General features: G+C 63.3%; 1 protein-coding gene across 2 annotated transcripts; it reads right to left on the reverse strand.

Moving 5' to 3' along the window:
- Window positions 1–286: 286 nt before the first annotated feature.
- PKN1 (protein kinase N1) lies at window positions 287–15,503 on the reverse strand. Of its 2 annotated transcripts, XM_056119443.1 has the most exons (23): window positions 15,324–15,478; window positions 14,327–14,391; window positions 10,541–10,844; window positions 10,308–10,459; window positions 9,578–9,716; window positions 8,062–8,207; window positions 7,060–7,273; window positions 6,668–6,862; window positions 6,278–6,387; window positions 6,046–6,189; window positions 5,227–5,302; window positions 5,005–5,140; window positions 4,258–4,351; window positions 3,070–3,149; window positions 2,919–2,994; window positions 2,732–2,823; window positions 1,690–1,866; window positions 1,545–1,607; window positions 1,372–1,448; window positions 1,141–1,283; window positions 846–953; window positions 665–745; window positions 287–581 (listed from the first exon to the last, which is right to left on the reverse strand). In XM_056119443.1, the coding sequence occupies exons 2-23, from the start codon at window positions 14,381–14,383 to the stop codon at window positions 378–380; spliced, it is 2,868 nt and encodes a 955-aa protein (XP_055975418.1). In that variant the 5' UTR covers window positions 14,384–14,391; window positions 15,324–15,478; the 3' UTR covers window positions 287–377. The 2 variants fall into 2 exon arrangements, with proteins under 2 accessions (XP_055975418.1, XP_055975419.1); XM_056119444.1 differs by lacking the exon at window positions 14,327–14,391 and having other exon boundaries at window positions 15,324–15,503.
- Between the last annotated feature and the right edge of the window lie 3,395 nt (window positions 15,504–18,898).

Raw genomic sequence — 18,898 nt, forward strand, 5'->3', positions numbered from 1 at the left:
CATTCTGCGGGTCCCATGGGGGCTGCAGAGGCGTTGCCCGCTTCCCCCTACCCGGGAGTGCGATCCCAAACGTGGCCACCTGGGGGAGCCCGAAGCCGGGGACAGGCCTGGGGAGGGGTGGGGCTCCGCTTCGGAACCGGGACCGCAACCTTCGCTCAAGGAGACGACTGCGTGGGGGAGGGGGGTCCCCCCTTCGCGGCCCCAGAGGCTCTCCCCAAACCAGCAGCCCAGCACCCTCGTCGCGCGCCCTCCCCACCCCCGTTTCTGCACAGAAGAGCCGGGAGGGCGCAGGAACCGGGCAAAGCCCAAAGTTTGCCTTTTTAAAAACTACTAAGAGCTCTGTGGGGGCGGGGGAGGGCCGGGGGAGGGAGGGAGGGCTAGCAGCCCCCCGCCACGAAGTCGAAGTCCCGGAAGGCGTCCTGTTCGGCGGCCGTGAGGGGTCGCGCGTCGCGGGGCGGCGTGAGCGTCGGGGCCTCGCCAGTGAACTCCTCGTCGAAGTTGCTGACGTCGGTGCGGCCCGCCAGGGTGGGCACGAAGGGCGGCGGCAGGCGGCGGGCCAGCAGCGCGTCCCAGCCCAGGGTCTGCGGGGGGGCAGGGGCAGGGTAGCGGGGGGGCCTTCGCGGGAGGCGCGCCGGGAAGGGGGTGGGCTGGCGGGGCGCCTTACCCTGAAGAAGGGCTGCTTCTTTACATCCTCTGCGTCCCGCTCGCTGGACCCCAGCCTGCGTTCCGGGTTTCTGCGCAGCAGCTGGGGGAGGGGGCAGCCGCGTCAGCTCGGGCACGGGGGGGGGGGGGGGGGGGGGGAGGAGAAGGGGGGAACCTCCAGGCCTCCCAGGCAGGTGGCTCACCCTGCGCATGATGCCGATGGCCTCGGTGGACAGGAAGCGCGGGTAGCGCACCTCATCATTGACGATGCTGTCGAAAACCTCCTCCTCGTCGTCCCCTGGGAATGGCGACTGCGAGGAGAGGAGGGTGAGACCCCTGTGCTACGTACTTGGTGCTGGCAGCCTACTGGGTACCGTTACAGAGGGCGGGGGTGCTCCTTCCCTTAAGCCACACAGCAGTGTCAGCACCGAGTGTGTGTGTGTGTGTGTGTGTGTGTGTGTGTGTGTGTTTAGGGGACAGGGGGACAGCTGGGCTCACCTCGCCCACCAGCATCTCGTAGAGCAGCACGCCCAGCCCCCACCAGTCCACGGCCCGCGTGTACGATGTGTCCGTCAGCACCTCGGGGGCCAGGAACTCGGGGGTCCCGCAGAAAGTGCTGGTCCGGTCTCCGTAGCCCATTCCTGGGCAGGGGCAGGGAAGAGGTGGGCGAGGGTCTGGACCCGCCTCCTCCGGTCTAGTCCCACCCCTTGGGTTCAGGCCGGTCCTCACCCTCCTTGCAGAGGCCAAAGTCTGTGATCTTGACGTAGCCCTCGGTGTCCAGGAGCAAATTATCCAACTTCAGGTCCCTGTGGGGGGCAGCGTAATGAGGAGTGGGCGGCCCAGGGATCCTGCCAGAAGTCGGGGCACCACCCCCCCCTTCCGAGGCTCACGGCCACACACACCTGTAGACTATCTTGTGTTCGTGGAGGAACTGTAGCCCCAGCACCACGCAGGCTGAGTAGAAGCTGCAGAGAGACGGGGGTGAGGACACCCCCCAGTCGCAGGGTGGGGCGGGGTGGGGGCGGAGCGGGGCGGGGCTGGGCTCACATGGCACGAGGCTCGGAGAACACGTCGCTGTGGATGTGGAGCATGAGGTCCCCGCCGGCCGAGTACTCCATCACAAAGCACACGTGCTCAGGTGTCTGGAAACAGCCAAACAGGTTGACCAGGAAGGGGTGTCCAGCGCTGGTCACCGCGGCCAGGATCCGCTTCTCACACATCAGGCTGGTGGGCGGGGCGGGCAGGAGTGAGGGGCCACTGCAAACCCCCACCCAGCACGTCCCACCTCTCCCCTGCGTCCTTGGCGACTTGCTGACAGGGCTGTGCATCCTTTGGTGAATCGCTTCCCAACCTGGAACTGTGTCTGCTCAATAGGCATCAGTGAGCAATCCGTCACCCTAAAAGCGTCCCCCAACTTCCCATTTCCCTGGCCAGGAGGAGGAGAGTCAAGTTCAAGATTACTTGGGGAGGGGGGTGTGAGTCACGGGAGATCTGTCAGAATTTAGCAAGAAGGGGAGAAGGTTGGATGAGCCTTTACCTTTGGAGGGGGGTGGGTCCAAGAGGGAGCTACAAGCAAAGCCCAGAGGAAAGCAGGGCTGAGACTCCTCTGAACACCTGGATACAGCCAGGCCTGAAGGCAACGCGCTCACGCTTTTCTGATCTATAGCAATAAATTTCTCTATTTGCTTAAGTCTCTCTGGGTGTGCGTGGGGAGTGTCCTGGTTGACAAAGGAGGGTTGGAGTTGTTCCCAGTGGTGCTTGGGGCTGAGGGCCTGGGACTCCTGCACGCAAGCCACGTCCCAGCCCTGTGTGCCTTTTCTCCGGTCCTTGCTCCCGTTACGGAGGAGGCGGCGGCCGAGGGTCAGAGAGATTTCCCCAGAGTGGAAGCCAGAGCCCAAAGCAGTGGTGGAGCAGTGGGCCCCACCTGAGCACAGACTTTGGAGCCCACAGCTCAGCAGATCTCTCTGCACAGCCCTGCTTGTCTCAGGACAGCTCCAGCCTCATGCGTGCCCAGCCCCAGGCCTCCTGAGGACCGAACCCCTGTGTCCAGGGCGGCAGCGGCCCCGAGCGCCCCAGGGTGGACCCCCACCTTTCCACCTCATCTCGCGCTACAATGTCCCCCTTCTTCAGAGCCTTGATGGCAAACAGCTCCCCGCTGGCTCGGAACTCTGAGAGCAGAACCTGAAACCATTGAGGGCAAAGGGGGTGAGGTGTGGGGTAGCCAGGGACCCCCACCCGGGCTGCTCTCCCTGCCCCCCCCCCCCGCCCCACCTCACCTTCCCAAAGTGGCCACGGCCCAGCACTGCCAGGAACTTGAAATCCTCCAGGGACAGGGGGGAGCTCCTCAGCGGGCTGCGGAGACACAGTGGGTAGAGATGGGGGCGAGGGGCGGGCAGGGGTGCAGCAGGGAGCGGGCTGGGCTCTCACCTGCACAGGGCCGAGCCTGGGCTCTCTCGGGTCTCCAAAGGCAGCTCTGGTGCAGGGGCGGTTTCCTGGATCGGGGAGCTCTGAGGCGCAGAGAGGAAGTCGGGGCGAAGGTAGTCACAGGTCACTCATAACCACAAGAGGCCTCCGGGGCTGTGGTTGACCGTTCCTCCTCCACGCCAAGCCCTCTGCTGCCCTGGCCCTCGCCTCCTGTACCCGCCTGCCCCAGGGCCTTTGCATGCAGTTCCCACACCCAGTGCCTTGTCCTGACATCCACCTGCCCTTTCCTCTCCCTTGCCCCTTCCCTCCTTCACATCCCTTGCACCCCCACCTACACCCATTGGTGGAAGACAGTGATCAGAGCTCCCCATGGTCCTGTCCTGCTACCCTGCTTTCTCATTCTCAAGTGTGAACCCCAGCAGGCTGCAGTGGGGTGCGGGGAGAGGCGACACCTGCAGATTGGGTGTCTACCGGGACGGGCTCCGGTCAGCTGGCTAGTGGCTGCCCGCACCCTTCTCTTCTAGGCATCGGCCCGTGAAACCCACCTAATTTGTTTCTGGGCCCCCACCCTCACTTCCCCAGCGGTGCTCAGGACTGACTCCTGGCTCTGTGCTCAGGGACAAGACCCAGGTTGGCCGTATGCCAGACGGGTGCCCTGCCCACTGTGCTCTCTCCCTGGACCTCCAAGGTGCCGGGCGCCATGAGCAGGGAGGAAGGCTGCAGTGCGGGGCTCCAGGGGCTATCAGCTGCCAGGGGACCTCAGGAAACACTAGTCCGCAAACTGAAGGCCCAGGACTTCTGAGACACAGATCAGCCTGTCCTCGCCTTTGACTTCGGCAGCCACGGGACGGGACAAGATAAGGGACTATACAGTCTCGACGGAAGCAGGTTTGGTTTTAAAGCCTGAGTGTGGATTCCTTGGAAATTTGTTTTTTTGGGGGGAGGGGTCCAGGAGGAGGGGACAGGTGGTGAATGCAGGAGCCTGCCGTGGTCTTGGCTCCTGGATTCCCAGCCCCCCTGGAGGGGCTGGAACTGGACCTGGGGGGGCTCCCGCAAGCTGAGCTGTACCCCGCGCGGCCACATCCTGCCCCAGCAGCTGCACAGGCTGGAGCCGCCTGAGGCGTGGGGCAATCTCTCCCCGCCACCGTCGGGCTGGAAGTCGGGCGCTCCCACACCCCGCGGGACACTCACCAGGCCGGAGGAGCTGGACAGCGAGCCCAGGGGGCTTTTGTGGGGTGAGCTGTCCGCGTCTGTGCCCAGTGTCAGCTTCTCCACTGATATGTCCCTGCGGCACAGAGCGGGGGTGTGGCAGGGGGTGGGGGGCACCACGGCGGGGGGGGGGTGGTGTGGGTGTGAGGGTGCTGGGGGTGTCTGCGGTTCAGAGCAGGGGTGTGTGGGTGGGTGTGGGGGTGCTGAGGGGGGTCTGCAGCATAGAGTGGGGATGTGGGGGGATCCCAGGGTGTGTGTGTGGCACACAGCAGGTGTGGGTGTGGGTGTGTGTGTTGGGGGGCTGTGCAAGGGATGTCGGCAGCACAGAGTGGGTGTGTGTGGGTGTGTGGAGGGATCTCTGAGCAGAGTGGGTGTGTGGGGGGTGCAGGGAATATTTCTACAGCAGAGTGGGCGTGTGGGGGTGCAGGGGATGTCTCTGCAGCAGAGAGGGGGTGTGGGGGTGAGGAATGTCTCTATAGCAGAGGGGGTATGGGTATGGGGGGGCGGGGGATGTCTCTGCAGCATAGAGCAACGGAGGGGGTGTGGGTGTGGGGGACAGGGGATGTCTCTGCAGCACAAAGCAGGTGTGGGGGGGTTGCGGGAGTGTCTCTGTGGCGGGAACAGAGTGGGGGTCGGGGTGGATTTCTGCAGCAGAGCACATGTGTGGGGGTGAGTTCTGGGGGACCCGAGTGGGTGGTGGCCAAGACGCCCCTGTGCCTCCTTCCTTACCCGGTGCCGCGGGCCTCAGCACCTGGGGACACCCCGGGACTGAAGGTGCTGGTGGGGGTGGGGATGAGTCTCCGGAGCAGCCGCACCCACGTGGCCACATCGATGTTCATCTGCCGGGCTCGCTGGAAAGTCTTCCCTGCGAGGGCGGATGGGTGGGGGCGTGGGTGCATCACCCTGGGGCCCCTCCCCCACCCTCAGCCCCAAACCCACTCCCGGCCTCACCTTGCTGCTTCGAGAAGATCTTCTTCTGCCGCCGGAGCCGGGGGATGCGCTCAATGACGGGATTGCGGAAGGTGACCTGGGCGGGGCGGGGACAGCAGCTGAGGGTCACAGTGCCCGCCTCCAGCAGGCAAGCAGGCCCTCCCTGACCCCAGGGAGATGCTAGAGAAAGCGAGGCACCTGGGGAGCGAACAGACTCCCCCCACGGCACCCTCAGGCACAGACACAGGGACAGGGAACGGGTCCCCCCCACATGCCCACCAGGCCCACCTGTGCGCTGAGCCCCATCCTCCCAGCTCCAGCACTTCCTCCGCTGGGCTCTAAGGTTATCACCCCATGGAGGGTTGGGGGCCATGCCCGAGGCTGAGCCCTGGCCACATGGACCATCTGAGCTGGGAGGTCAGACACGGGCAGGAAGGGCTCTGACACCCTTGCCCCTCGGGATGTGGTAAGAGGTGACTCTGCTGGGTGGTTCTAGAATGTTCCCCTCCAGATGGAATTTCAGGAACATGGATAGAGAACAGCACCCATGGAGGGCCCCAGGGTAGGGCATGAGGAAACCCCACAATGAGCGACTCTTGCATGGATACACCCCACGGCCTCCCCTGGGAACAAGTGGTGTGCTCTTCCCACCCCGGGGCCACCTCATGGCGCCCCATCTGCCAGGATCCTTCTCTTCACAAGCCCCCGATTATGAGCTCACAACGGAATGCTGAGCCAGAGCGAGGGGACCGCAGGCATAGGGTGTCACAGGCCCCGCCAGAAGTGAGTCCTGAGCCAGCGGCCAAACTTCCCTCCCCTCCAGCAGGGTTGGGGTCGCACCTCGGCCACCAGGCAGCCCTGGGGCTCCATGTCTAGCTGCACCTCGTGCCGCTCGTTGTCCAGGAAATCCTCCAGCTTGAGGAACTTGAGGGCGCAGAGGCCCCGCTGATCTCGCCAGAACACGGCCAGCTCCAGCTCCCGTGCCTGTGGGGGAGGCAGTCAGTGGGACCCTGGGGCCGTGCCCCGTCCCCACCCCACACGCCCCCTCCTCGAGCACCCCCGCCCCACTCACCCGCTCCAGCTCCAGGGTGAAGCTCTGGTCCCAGGCATGGGGCCCACACGGCTTCCAGGATGTGTGTCCCACCACGGCATTGTCCAGCTTCAGCACAGTTCTCACCTCGCCTGCGGGCACGGGTGCTCAGCAGAGGGCACGCCCTCCTGTCCTTTACCACGAGGTCCATCCCAACCCAGAAGGTCCAGGACGGGGGGCTGCGGTTCCTGTGCAACCTCGCTCCCCCCAGCACTAGCTGAGGTCACCCCTGAGTGCAGAACCAGGAATATACCCTGAGCACTTCTGGGTGTAGCCCTAAACCCTCCTCAAAAAAAAAAAGGAAAAAAATTCCAAGGGCCCCAAGCAGAGAAAAGGCGCCCGGGTCCAGCACCTCCCTCCAGGCCCACTCACTGGCGGTCTCCGCTTCGCCTTTCAGGCTGCTCCGGCCACTGAGGCTCCCGCTCCGGCTGTAGAGACCACGGGCCGGGCGGCTCAGAAAAGGGGTGCGGCTGTCCGGGGTTCCGGGTGCCCCCACCGACGGTGTGTGGTTCCAGGGGATGGTCTCCGGAAGGTCTCTGCAGCCCACCACACGTACCTCCAGGGTCCCTGAGTGAGGGGCAGTGAGGGATGGTGGAGAAGGTTGGAGGGTTCCAGGCAGCGCAGGGAGGGTGAGCGTTCAGGGCTCAGGAGCAGGGAAGCTCTAAGTGGGGACCCGGGCAGAGGAAAAGGGGGAATGTGGTGACAGCTGGAGCCACCCAGGGGGTCTGGACTGAGACAGGAGAGAGGAGGTGTGGGCCGCCCACCTGTGAGCGGAGCCGGTTTGCACAAGGTGCTGTAGTGCGTGGCAGGAAAGGGTCCGGCTAGGCGGGCACTGAAGGCAGGGGACGCTGCGGCAGCAAGCTCCTCTCGGAGCAGTCGCCCCTTGGGGTGGTCGGCGGGCAGCTCTGTGAGCCTCCGCTCCAGGGCCTCCCGGAGGAGCCCGAGCTTCTGGTTGGACTCAGTCAGCTTCTCCTGGGCCTGCAGCATGAAGGGCCAGCCTTGAGAATGCCATGGGCCAGGGCATATCTAAGACCCTTCTCAGCCACCTGGCAAAGCCCCACCAGTAGCCCCATCTCTCTGGGCACCAACGCCCCATGTCTATCTGGATCCTACCGAGGGCTCCCAGAGAACTAGGCCCGGACCCTGGATGACCTCCCAGAGGCCCGCCCACTATCAGGAACCCTGCCCCTTGGTGGTTTTCCCACACCTGGCCACGCTCCCTCAGGGTACAGTCCCTTCCTTGAGAACCTGCCTTCACGGAAATCCCACTTCTCAGTCAGGCCTTCCTGGGCTGAGGCTCCGCCCCCTTCTTCAAATTCCCCTCCTTGGCTGAGGTTCCACCCATGGGACCCCCCAACCAGGCCTTCTGGGACTAAGGCCCCGCCTTCCACGAAAGCCCCACCCCTTTTTGTGGCCCTCCGCAGGCCCCGCCCCTTGCTGACAGCTGTCCACAGACCCTGCCCCCTTGGAGGCTCCACCCTCGCAGCCCCGCCCCTCAGAGGCTCCACCTCTCACCCTTTGACAGTCCTTCACAGGCCCCGCCCCTTGCTGACAGTTGTCCACAGACCCTGTACCCTTGGAGGCGCTACCCTCGCAGGCCCCGCCCCCCCAGGCTCTACCTCTCACCACCCTGACAGAGCTCTGGACAGGCCCCACCCCTTGGAGGCTCCACTCTCGCAGGCCCCGCCCCCTCAGAGGCACTACCTCTCACCACGCTGACAGAGGCAGCTACAGGCCCCGCCCCCCTCACAGGCCCTGCCCCTCACCTCGCTGACTGCCTTGCGGTCCGGAGCCTTGGCAGCACTGAGCAGGCGGAGCACATTCTTGGCACCCTCGGCCACAGCGTGCTCCACTCGGAAATGGTGTCGCAGCTCCTCAATGCGCAGCTCCACTGCTCCCAGGTCCGGACTCCCTGTGGGCAGAGGGAGCAGGGGTGCTGTGCAGTCAGCTTGGGGCAGACAGACAGACAAGCAGCTGTCCAAGAAAGGGGGTCACTGACTGCCACCAACATGCCCGTTTGTCCGATGGACGATGGTGGTGCTGCCCCCATGTGATCCACTGGCGTGACTGTGTTGGTTTCACCCAGTGATGTTGGTGCCAGGTCACTCCCCCACCTCTTGCACAGGCTCCCAGCTGCAAACCAAGTGCTGGCCCCGCTGAGCCGCTCAGCTCCCTGGCCCGCTGAGGACTGGCTCCCACGGAGACAGCCCAGGCACATGGAAGGCCTATCTGGGGACAGTGGCCTACACAGGCATGCAGTCAACACAGGCTTGCGGACAGAGCCTTCTGGAAGGCATGCTCAGCCCATAGGTGTTCACAGGCTTTAAAACAAAATCAGCGGGGCTGGGCTGTGGTAAAGCAGCTGAGTAAAAGGCCTCACACATGTGAGGATTTGGTCGAAGGCACCACACACAAAAAAATGCCAGGACCAGGCTCAGGATGGTACCCGGTATGAGACACACACTTGCGAGAAGGCTGCTCTGGCTAAGACTGTCCTGGCTGTACTGCAGACTTTGAGGCCTGGTCACTCCTTCAGGATGCCCTAGCGGATCCTCAAACCCATATGGAAACAGCACACGCTGGGCTAGCACACAGCTGCTCCAGCAGGCTAGCAGGATGAGACAGAGACTCCCCAGATGTTTCCCACCAGAGTCAGGGAGGGAAGGGCTGGGCTGGAGCACAGGCTTTGCCCGCAGGAGCCCCGCTTCTAGCCCTGGCACTGCTGAGCATGGTCTCTGGGGCGCTGTCCCCCAGAGAAGAAAAGGTGACACGGGTGGTGAGTACAATGCAAAAGCAGCCTCCTGAGAGGATACAGCCATGTGCCAAAGGCATGTGACTTCCAGGGCTGGAGAGAGAAGTCAGCAGGGACTTGGCTCTGCATGCAGCAGGCTCCATCCCATCCCAACCCTCGCACTGTCTCCTGAGCACTGGGCTGGGAGTAGCCCATCCAAAAGTAGCCCTTCTGGATGTGGTCTCCAAATCAAACAAAACTTAAGGGAGCTTGAGTTCAGCCGATCTTGTACAAATCTCAAGTGAGGATACAAAGAAAAACTGAGGTGAGAGAGATAATTCAGGGTTTAAGGCTTGTAGACCTTAACTCCATCCCCAGCACCACCACCAAGCACCCCTGGGTATGGCCCAAACCCCCAAAAGGAAGACCGAGGCGGGATCCACCCCACTGGGAGGTACAGCATTTATTTCTGGGTCTCCAAAGTGCCAGGTTAGGAGCCAAGTTCTGTCAAGTAGGCTGCAGGTGTGGCTGGCTCAGGGCAAGGTGCTCACCTTGGGTGTCCTCCGGGGCCGCCTGGCTCTCCAGCTGGCCAGCCTGCTGCAGCGCGCGGCGCAGCTGCATGCGGATGATGTCAATCTTGGTCTTACTGTCCTGCAGCATCTGCTGGGCAGTGAGCAGCAGCTTCCGGTCCTGTAGGCAGGAGCGGGTGAGAAGGGCCAGAGGGGCAGGTGGATTGTGCCTGCCACTGCTACAGCCCACACGGTGGTGCTGGTGGGGGGAAGGGGTTGTGGTGGTGATGGAGGAGGGCATAGCCCATGGGCCAGAGCCCCAGCTCTGACACCTAAGCTACGTGACTACTGACCAGTCACTCAACCTCTCTGGGTGCCAGGCCCCTCAAGCAGGCGCTGTTCTCCAGCCCAGGGCTGGAGGGTGAGTTGATGGAGGGGGCCAGGGTGAGTCTCAGGTCTGATCCAGGAATCTGACACTGCAATGGTCAGGGCTCACTCCAGGTTCTGCGCTCAGGAGTCACTCCTGGCAATGCCCAAGGGATGAGGCTGGCGGTGTGCAGGGCACCGCTTTCCCCTCTACAGGCTCTGCAGCCAAGACTCTGTGTGTGGGAGCAGGGACCCCATGTTGTCTGTCCAAGTGCCGAGAACCCACTACATTTTTCCACGCCCTGCAGCCAGCTCATACCCTGCACGACTGTCCATCTGCGGGCGTGGCTCCAGGGCTTGGACACCCGCTGCCCCCGCCCCCACGCCCACGCCTGTGCGCACTCACCTTGGTGCTGCCATTGCTGTAGGTCTGGATCATGTTCTCGGCGCCCTGCCGCACCTTCAGCTCAATGGCCAGTTGCTTCTCCAGCCCGGCCACACGGCTCAGGCTGGTGGCGGAGCAGGCGGGGCCGACCGCCCCGGGGGACTGGGGGGCATCTGGGAGGGGGGGAACACACACACATAAGGTCAGCCGCGCCCCTCACCCGCCAGTCGCGCCCCTCTGGGGTGGCCCCTCACCTCCGGAGCCCCCCGCGGGGTCGGGCAGCACCACGTGCGCGTGCAACTCCTGCAGCTGCTGGTGCAGCTGGTCCAGGCGGCGCGCTGAGCCCCGCAGCAGCAGCTCCACGGGGCCCAGGCTGCGGCCCAGGTCGGTGGTGGCGCGGCGCAGGTTCTCGGCGCCCTCCTTGAGCTTCAGTTCTTTGCGGATCTCCCTCCGCAGCCGCTCCCGCTCCAGTTCCAGCTGCTGCTGCACCCCGGGAGCCGCCAGGTCGGCGCCCGCCAGGCCCAGCTGCTCCAGCAGCGACCAGCCGTGGGGCTCACTCTGCGTGGGGGGGGACACAGGCAGTGTCAGGGGCCACCTTCTGCAGACGCTCCCAGACCGAGACCCCTATTCCTCCCTCCTCTCGCTTTCCACCCGTACCAAGGAGCCAGCCCGCATGCAGCAACTAAGCAGAACCCCACCGAGTCCAGGCACCGCGTAGGGGTACCAGCCTCGCCAGGAGCACCCTGAGCTCCGCCAGGCATGCCCAACCTCCCCACACAAACACCAACTTTCCCAGGCAAACATTTACTGGTCATGAATCATAGAGATTTAATTTACTTGTTTGTTTTTGTTTTTGCTTTTTGGGTCACACCCAGGAATTACTCCTGGCAGTGCTTGGGGGACTTAAGGGATGCCAGGGATCAAACCTGGGTTGGCCTCATGCAAGGCAAACACCCTACCCGCTGTTTTATCGCTCTGGCCCCAGGAGAAATTTACCTTAAATTTTATATGACACTACCCTGGGCCGGAGTGACAGTACAGTGGGAGGGTGTTTGCAGGGCATCCCCGCGCCCCAAGGACCCCCAAGCCTGCCAAGAATGATCTCTGAGTGCAGAGGCAGGACTTCAGTCCAGAGCACCCCAGGTGTGGACCCTAAACCAAATTAATACATATTACATGACAACCCCCTTTACATCCAGTTACGGGCCCTGACCCATGGTCCCAGGGACCAGGAACTAAGCGACCCCTCAGCTTGTCCGTTGGGGACCCTCTCATGGTGCCCACTTCTTACAAAGTGGGCGGCTGTGGGGGACAAGTGCAGCATTGCACCCGGGAGCCCCAACTTCCCTTGCATGAGGCCCACCCTGCTTCATTCCCTGGCACCTCACAGGGGCTTCCGAGCTCCTCCAGCAGTGCTCCCTGACCACAGAGCCAGGAGGAAGCCCTGAGCATCCCCAGCTGTAACCCAGAACCCAAACAATATCAATGGCCAAGTAAAATTAGGTGGTCACTGGCCCTGGTGTGACTCCCCAGCACCACACAGGGTCCCCTGAGCACTGCCACTGTCAGGAGTGATTCCTGAGCACAGGACCAAGATTCAGCCCTGAACACCAGTGGGTGTGGTTCAACCCCCACTCCAAAAAGACACCCCACACTGGAAAGCCACCAAGTGGACTACATGACGAGGGCTGCAGAGCCAGACACCGTCCGCACCCTCGTGCCCGAGCAAGGCCTCAGGCAGTCTCGCTTCCCCTGCTGCCCGCCCTATGCAGGGGCCCCAGGGGCTCTCTCCACCCCCCGCACGCAGAGGTTCTCTAGTGGTCCCCTAGCTGTATCCCCAAGCTCCAAGGGCCTGAGGACAAACCTCACGTCCCCTGGTGCCCTCTCCACCGGGAGCCCCACGGCAGGAGCTGAACCCTGCCCTCCTTGGCACCCCCGCCCTGAGGCACCCAGAGACGGCGCTGAATGCTGTCTCCTTCCGAGCCCAGCCACAGGCCACCCGTGCTGCTCCCTTTAGACCCAAACCCAGAAATCCAGTGGGCAGGGCGCTCCCCTCATCCCCTAGAGGAGACCCCCACTGTGCCCACCTCCAGCTCCTGGTCCAAGGGGAGCTCGGCCTCCGCCATCCTGGGTCCAGCCGGGGACCCACCCTCCTCCTCGCTCACCACTTCCTCTTTCCGGTTCTCCCGGCACCCACTGCGGCCTCTTGGGGGTTGGGGACACGACTCTATGGGGCTGATCCTGCTTCTCTGGGTGGAGTGAACCCACCTGCCATTCAGAGATGCCCTTGGAGGGGCGAGTGTGATGGCACTTGGTGTCCACTAGTGTGGACTTGGGGGGCAGGGTCCCAGAGGAGTGGAGGGTGCACATGCCCCCAGTGCAAATAACACCCCCCTCCGCTTCCGCATTCCTCACTTGGACGCCACTGCTGACCACAGCTGGGGGCCCAGGGGGTCTAGCCGGTGCTGCAGTGTCGCCCAGAGGTCCCCACATCAAGGCCTCAGCCCGGAAGCCTGGGCTGAGACTGCCCCCCCAACACACACACACACACACACACACATGCATGCGCGCGCACACACGCTCGCACACACACACACACACCCCCGTGGCTCACACAAGGTAAAGCTCAGGGACCACTGGGGCTGGAGTGATAGCATAGTGGGTAGGGCGTTTGCCTTGCATGCGGCCAACCCGGGTTTGATTCCCAGCATCCCATACAGTCCCCTGAGCACCGCCAGGAGTAATTTCTGAGTCCACGAGCCAGGAGTAACCCCTGCGCATTGCCAGGTATGACCCCCCAAAAAAAACAAAAAAAAACTCAGGGACCACTATTCTGAATCAAGGAGACAGCATCCGGGTTAGGAAGTGTCGACACCAGTCTCCCTACTGGTACCCCATGGCACCCCTGAGCACTGAAGCTGCTGCCGCTAGCATGAAACCACCAGCCCTGTAGGCCCTGGACACAGCTGGCAGGGAGGGGCCCCCCAAATAATCAGCACTACTGCAAGCTGCACCTGAGTCAGCTCAGGAGGTGGGTGCTCTTGGGATCCCCTTTTTCTTTGCTTATCTTTCTTGTGAAGGGGTCAGGTGTTGGGATCACTCCTAGTGGGAATTGGGGACCATAGGTGATGCCCAGGGTGGGCCCCTGCCCCGCTGTCCTCCCCTTCCCGCCCAGGGGCCTTTTTTGCTACCTGGATGGTCGGGGGAGGGGAGCTCCTGGTACCCGGAGGTGGGGACCAGATATGCTGCCCCTGCTCCAAATATCAGCAGTGTCCAGTGTGGAGGTGACAAATGTGGTGGGGCCACAGACTCACAACTGGAGCTGCTCACTGGGACCCCCCCCACACACCCTACTTTGCCACCTGAGGATTTCCAGCATGTGGTGCTTCCCCTCCCCCATCCCCAAAGCCCAATTTTTCCCAGGCAGGAGCAAGACTCAGAGAGGTAAAGTCACTAAGCCAGGGTCGCACAGCCCAGTCAGCTGGCCGCCCTGTCCCCACGCTGTCCCAGCAGGCAGGGCTAGGGCCAGCCAGGAGTGGGGCCGGCCATCCTGGGGGAGTAAGGCCAGGGAGGGAGGCCCCACCCCCGTGACTCACTCCTGCCCAGAGGGCAGGGGTTACCCGAGGACCAGGCAGCCAGGCAAAGCCACGGGAGACCCAGGGCTGAGGGCCCGCCTCCCAGGATGCCCCTCCCCTCTTCCCGTGCAGGGCCCCAGAGCCCCCACGTCCATCCGTCCGTCCAAGATTTCAATGGCCTCGGCGTTTCCGGAATCTGGACAGGACATCCGTTTGCCGGACACAAAGCAGACAGGCACACGGGGAACAGACAGAGGGGCAGGGCGGCAGACCTGGGCAGCCACGACAAGGGTCAGTGGAGCAGGGTAGCGGGTGCAGGCGAGGGAAGGGAGAGGGGCCAGGCCGGGCATCGCAGCCTCTGCGCCATGGCATGACCGGATGGGGACAGGCAAGCCAATGCATGCCAGGTGCCTGCCGAGGGCTGGGGGAGCAGTGGGGGGCCTCCTCCAGGCCCCAAGGTCTGACCTTGTGTGTCCGGCAACACCAGATTCGCCCAGCTCCGCGGCAAGGCTGACAGGCCATCAGCAGGGCTGGGGGGGGGGGGGGAATGACGTGGGGGAGGGGCAGAGAAGGGATGGGCAGGTGCACAGGAGACAAAACCTGGTTATCCAGCAACCAGATGACCCAAGGAGGGGAGGCAGGAGGGCTGGCTCCGCACCGGGCCATTTGCCCTCCAAGTGGAAAGGCTCCCTGCTTTGTCCAGGGGTTGGCCGGGGGCTCTGGGGGGGGGGGCGGGGGGGGGGGAAGCACGCAGGAAGCGCGCTGTGCAGGTCACCGGTGCGGGTCACCGATGCGTGCCCATCTGTCCCGCCCAGCCTGTCACCTGCCCGGGGTCGGGTGTCAGCTGGGCCGGGACACTCTCCACCTGGGATAAGGTTCCACTCTGGCAAACCCTCCGGGCTGCCTCTACCCGCCCTCCCACCTAATGAACGACTCTCACGCTTCCGTCAACAGGTGCCAATCTGGGCGGCGTGGGGATCATCGTAAAGTGACCCGGAGGGAGGCGGGGGGCGCCCAGCGTGCGGCGGGGAGGGCGCGGGCATGGGCCAGAGCCTCCTGCCCGCCGCGGGCACCGCGCCATGCACCTGTCCCAGGTGCAGCGGCACCTGCGGGTCTCAATCGCCCGCGGACAGGGAGCGCGGGGGCCACCCGCGCCGGGCGGGCAGCAGGACCCCAACACCCCGGGAGGAGGCTGCAGTCCGCCCCCTCGGATTTCCAGGGAGTGGCCGCGCGCAGGGGTGCGGCTGGGGGGTCTCTCCGGGATTCCCCGACTCCCCAGCCGGACGGACCTCCACCTGCCAAGGGGACACCCGGGGGCGGGCCTGGAAAAGGGGGTGCCGACGCTCAGAGGGCCCTGCCGCCCTCGCGGCGCGCCCCAGGTGGGAAGAAGGGGGCCCGGCGGGGCACGGGCGACGGGGAGCGGGGTCCCCGCGCCGTCCGGCCCCGCGGCCTCGGGTCCTACCTGCACCGCGTCGCTGGCCATGTCCTCGCGCCGCCCGCCCGGGGGCCCCGCGCCGAGGGAGGGCCGGCGAGAGGGGCGCGCGTGCACGCGGCGCGCGGCGGGCAGGGGGCGCGCGGCCCACACCGGCCTGCTCCACTCGGGCCCCGCCTGGCCAGGCCGCCGCGTCCGCGCGCCGCGCCCTCCGGCCCCAGCGGCCGCCCGGCCCGGTCACGTGAGCCGAGGTCGGCGCCCGGGGAGGGGGCGGGGCCGGGGGCGTGTCGGGGCGGGGCTCCCGACGGCCCCCGGGGCCGCAGGCCCCGCCCCCGCCGCCCCCTCCCCGCGCGCTCCGCGGCCGTCCCACACTGCAGCGCGCGGGGAGCTTCGCGGCCGAGGCCTAGGGGGCTCCCGGGGGCACCCTTGCAAGAGAGATCCCCGACCCGGCGCGCCCCGCGGCTCGGCCCATGTGAACTCAGGCCTCCTGGGCCGCCGGGAACCGAGCGCGCCTCGCTCTGATGCCCCCGGGACCGGACCTCGGCTCCGGACCGCCCCCGCGCCTTCCGAGAGAACCCCACCCCGAGCTGCGTGCGCCCCCGCCCGAGACGCGAGAAGTACGTCCCTGCCCACCGCGGGGGAGGTTGAGCGGACGGTGCGTGCCAGCGGGGCTTGGCGTGCGCCGAGGCTCCGGCCGGCGCCGGTGGAGCCTCGGTTCTGCCGCCCAGTGCGGACTGGCCTTGGTTCTCGGGGTGCTGCCCCATGAACGCAGAGGCGTGCCCGCGCGAAGGCGGAGGGCCGAGGCCTCTGCTGGGGATCCCCCAGGGTCCCCGGAGAGTCCGCTTCGCGCGGCTTTGGCGCCGAGCCCACCATGCGCTGCCTTGGAAACCCGGAGCCTGCGCCAAGTTGCGCTCCCTGGGGTACCGGCGCGGCGCGCCCCCTGGCGGCGGTGCCGGCGCACGGCCGCGCTCCCGGGACCGGTTCCAGCGCCCCGGACTGCGCCTCCCTGGGTTTCCCGTTGCGGGAGAGCAGAGAGTAAAGGAAGGAGTCGAGGAGAAGAAGTGATGCTCTCTACAGCTGGCCCCCGTTCCCCCTTCCCGGGGTTCCTCACCCTGCACGGTCTCACCTTGACCCTGTTTTCTGGTTCAGCCCTGGGCCTCAGAGTCTTTTTTTCTACCACTGCCCAAGGGCATCAGTGACTCAGATGGTGCCCCTGCTCAGCCTAGAACCTTCCAAAGCTCCTACCTTTCTCTGCATAAGGCAGTCACACCCAGCTTGCACTAACCATTTAGATTCCTTCTTTCTCCTTCCTCAACCCCTGGCTGGCTCAGCTCCTCAAAGCCTCGTGGTTGTGCCTCAACGGCTTTTCATCTGAATCTGAATCTGAGATAAAAAGGCCAGAGAGCCTGAACAGCGATGAAGGAAGGTGCTTGCCTTGTGCACAGCGAACAGGATTCGATCCCAGCGCTGCAGAGGGTCGCATCTCAAGGAGTAATCCCTGAGCATCTCTGGTTGTAAATCCTGTATTTGATCGGGTTCCCTGAACAAAAGCAGAAGGAACCCCTTGCCTGCGTCCCTGTGAGGCTGAAAAACCAAACAGGTGGGGAGCTGTGTTTGGGTTTTCTGCCTTTCATGGGCAGGCAAGGACACCAAGGCTCAGAGGACCGCACCCCAGTGACCCAGATGGCTGCCCTGGCCCCAGAGTTTGCTGTGTAACTCAGCCAGGCTGCCCAGCCAGCCTTGGTTCTTGGGGACCCAGGATCTAGAGATGGGCCTTGCACTTGCCACGCTCCAGGCTGCCTCCCCGGATGGAGCTGGGGAACCCGGCCAAATTCTCACTGTTTTACTCACTGAGTAGTTATCGATGCCCGCTTGGGGCCTTTGCTGGTGGCTCTGGGAACTGAGACCCAGCTGGAAACTGGTATACCCTATAACCTTCACTTAATAGGGCCTGTCCCGACAGTTGCTGGGGTGGCGTCCTGGTCTGGGACCACAAAAACCACACCCCACCTGCACCTGCTGGAGCTCAATCCTGGGCTTGGGGATGCTCCTGAAGAACCACCTGCTCCTCAAGCTGCCTGCCCTCCCCTCACCCCTATAGCACTCTGGTTGCCTCTGCTCCCCCACACAAGCTTGCCTTCTAACCACAGGACCTTTTCACATTCCCTTCCCCCATCACACTCTTTAAAAAAAAAAAAAGGAAAAGGTCTTGGGTGAGGAGTCTGGATTTATTTATTTACTTTCGCTTTTTGGGTGATACCCAGTGATGCTCAGGGGTTAGTCCTGGATCATGCACTCAGGAATTACTCCTGAAGATGTGCTCAGGGGACCATATGAGATGCGAGGAATCAAACCCGTATCAGCCATGCAAGGCTATCGCTCCAGCCCCCAGGAGTCTGGGTTTAGAGGCCTGGAGGGCAGGAGCAAGGGCGGAGGGCTTCCCTCTCCTTACACCTTCCTCAAACCAGCCAGTTCACTCCCACTGGCAGTGTCCTTGCCTGCCCATGTGATGCCAGGGACCGAACTTGGCCTCCTGTGTGCCAGGCCTGAGCTGCAACCTGTAGTTTATCTCCTCTGCCCACCTGCCTTTTTCTGTCATTTTCATCTTTGCTCTAATGTCACTTTAATATTTTTTAGAGGTGATACTTTTTCTGATACATCCCCTTCCCCAAACTCTCCCCCACCCCCAGTAGCTTGATTTTTTTTTTTTCTGGACAAATGGCAGATGCACAATTAGAGGGGACTTTCTTGCCTCTGTCCAGAACAGTTGGGTGCTGCCCCTCAGGGATGTTGGGGTCTCTTCACTGCTGGGTCCCCAACTCTAGGCACTGGGAAGATACAAAGACAAAATCTAGTGCTGAAAACCAGAGGCTGGTGATTTTTTTTTTTTTGAGGGGGGTGGGCGGGCAGGGTTGCTCCAGGCGCTCCTGGTTAGGGTTAAGGTTTTCACCCAAGAACCTGCCAGAGCCAGCATGGAATTTTAGGCGGAAGAATCACACTGAGGCTTTTTTTTTTCTGTAAAAATGTAGCTCTGTTCCATCAGAGAAACCCCCCCCACACCACCCCCAGAGTTCTCTAACCTTGGGGAAGGAAATGTATAGAAATGTATCCAGTCCCCACCAACAGGAAAAGAGAAAGAGAAAGTGTTTTCCAAACCAGACAAGTGGCTACTGTTTCCCCTCCTTACAGGCAGAGTGATACTCTGTATCCCCTTGGCCCAGGATCTGTGACTTTACTTCTGTGCCTCAGTTTCTTCCCTAAATGAGGGTGATAAGAGCTCCAGCAGGAGAGACAGTGCCAGGCGCTTGCCCTGCTCGCGACTGACCCAGGTTCAGTCCCCCCCCCCCCCCTGTGGTCCCCTGAAAAGTGATCTCTGAGCTCAAAGATGATTCAGCCCTGAGCACCACCAGGTGTGGCAGGAGGACAAAGCCTAGGGATGCCAGGAAGTTGAAACGTATTTATTCCTGGACCAGAGAGTACAGCCGGGACTGGCCTTCCATTCTGTGATTGCATTTGGTCTTACGAGCACTAAGCCAGGAGCAAACCAAAAGAAATGAAATGTTTCTTTTGTTTGATTTTTTTCTTTAATTTTCTCCCATACAGTT

Source organism: Sorex fumeus, unplaced genomic scaffold (assembly GCF_029834395.1).
Source record: "Sorex fumeus unplaced genomic scaffold, SorFum_2.1 ptg000041l, whole genome shotgun sequence".
NCBI lineage: Eukaryota > Metazoa > Chordata > Mammalia > Eulipotyphla > Soricidae > Sorex > Sorex fumeus.

Coding starts and splice junctions, on each gene's coding strand:
- PKN1 (XM_056119443.1), bottom strand. CDS start 14,383: ATGGCCTGTCAGCCTTGCCGCGGAGCTGGGCGAATCTGGTGTTGCCGG. Junction 6,190..6,277: donor TCACCCTGGAGCTGGAGCGG/GTGAGTGGGGCG, acceptor CCTCCCCCACAG/GCACGGGAGCTGGAGCTGGC. Junction 582..664: donor AGAAGCAGCCCTTCTTCAGG/GTAAGGCGCCCC, acceptor GCCCCCCCGCAG/ACCCTGGGCTGGGACGCGCT.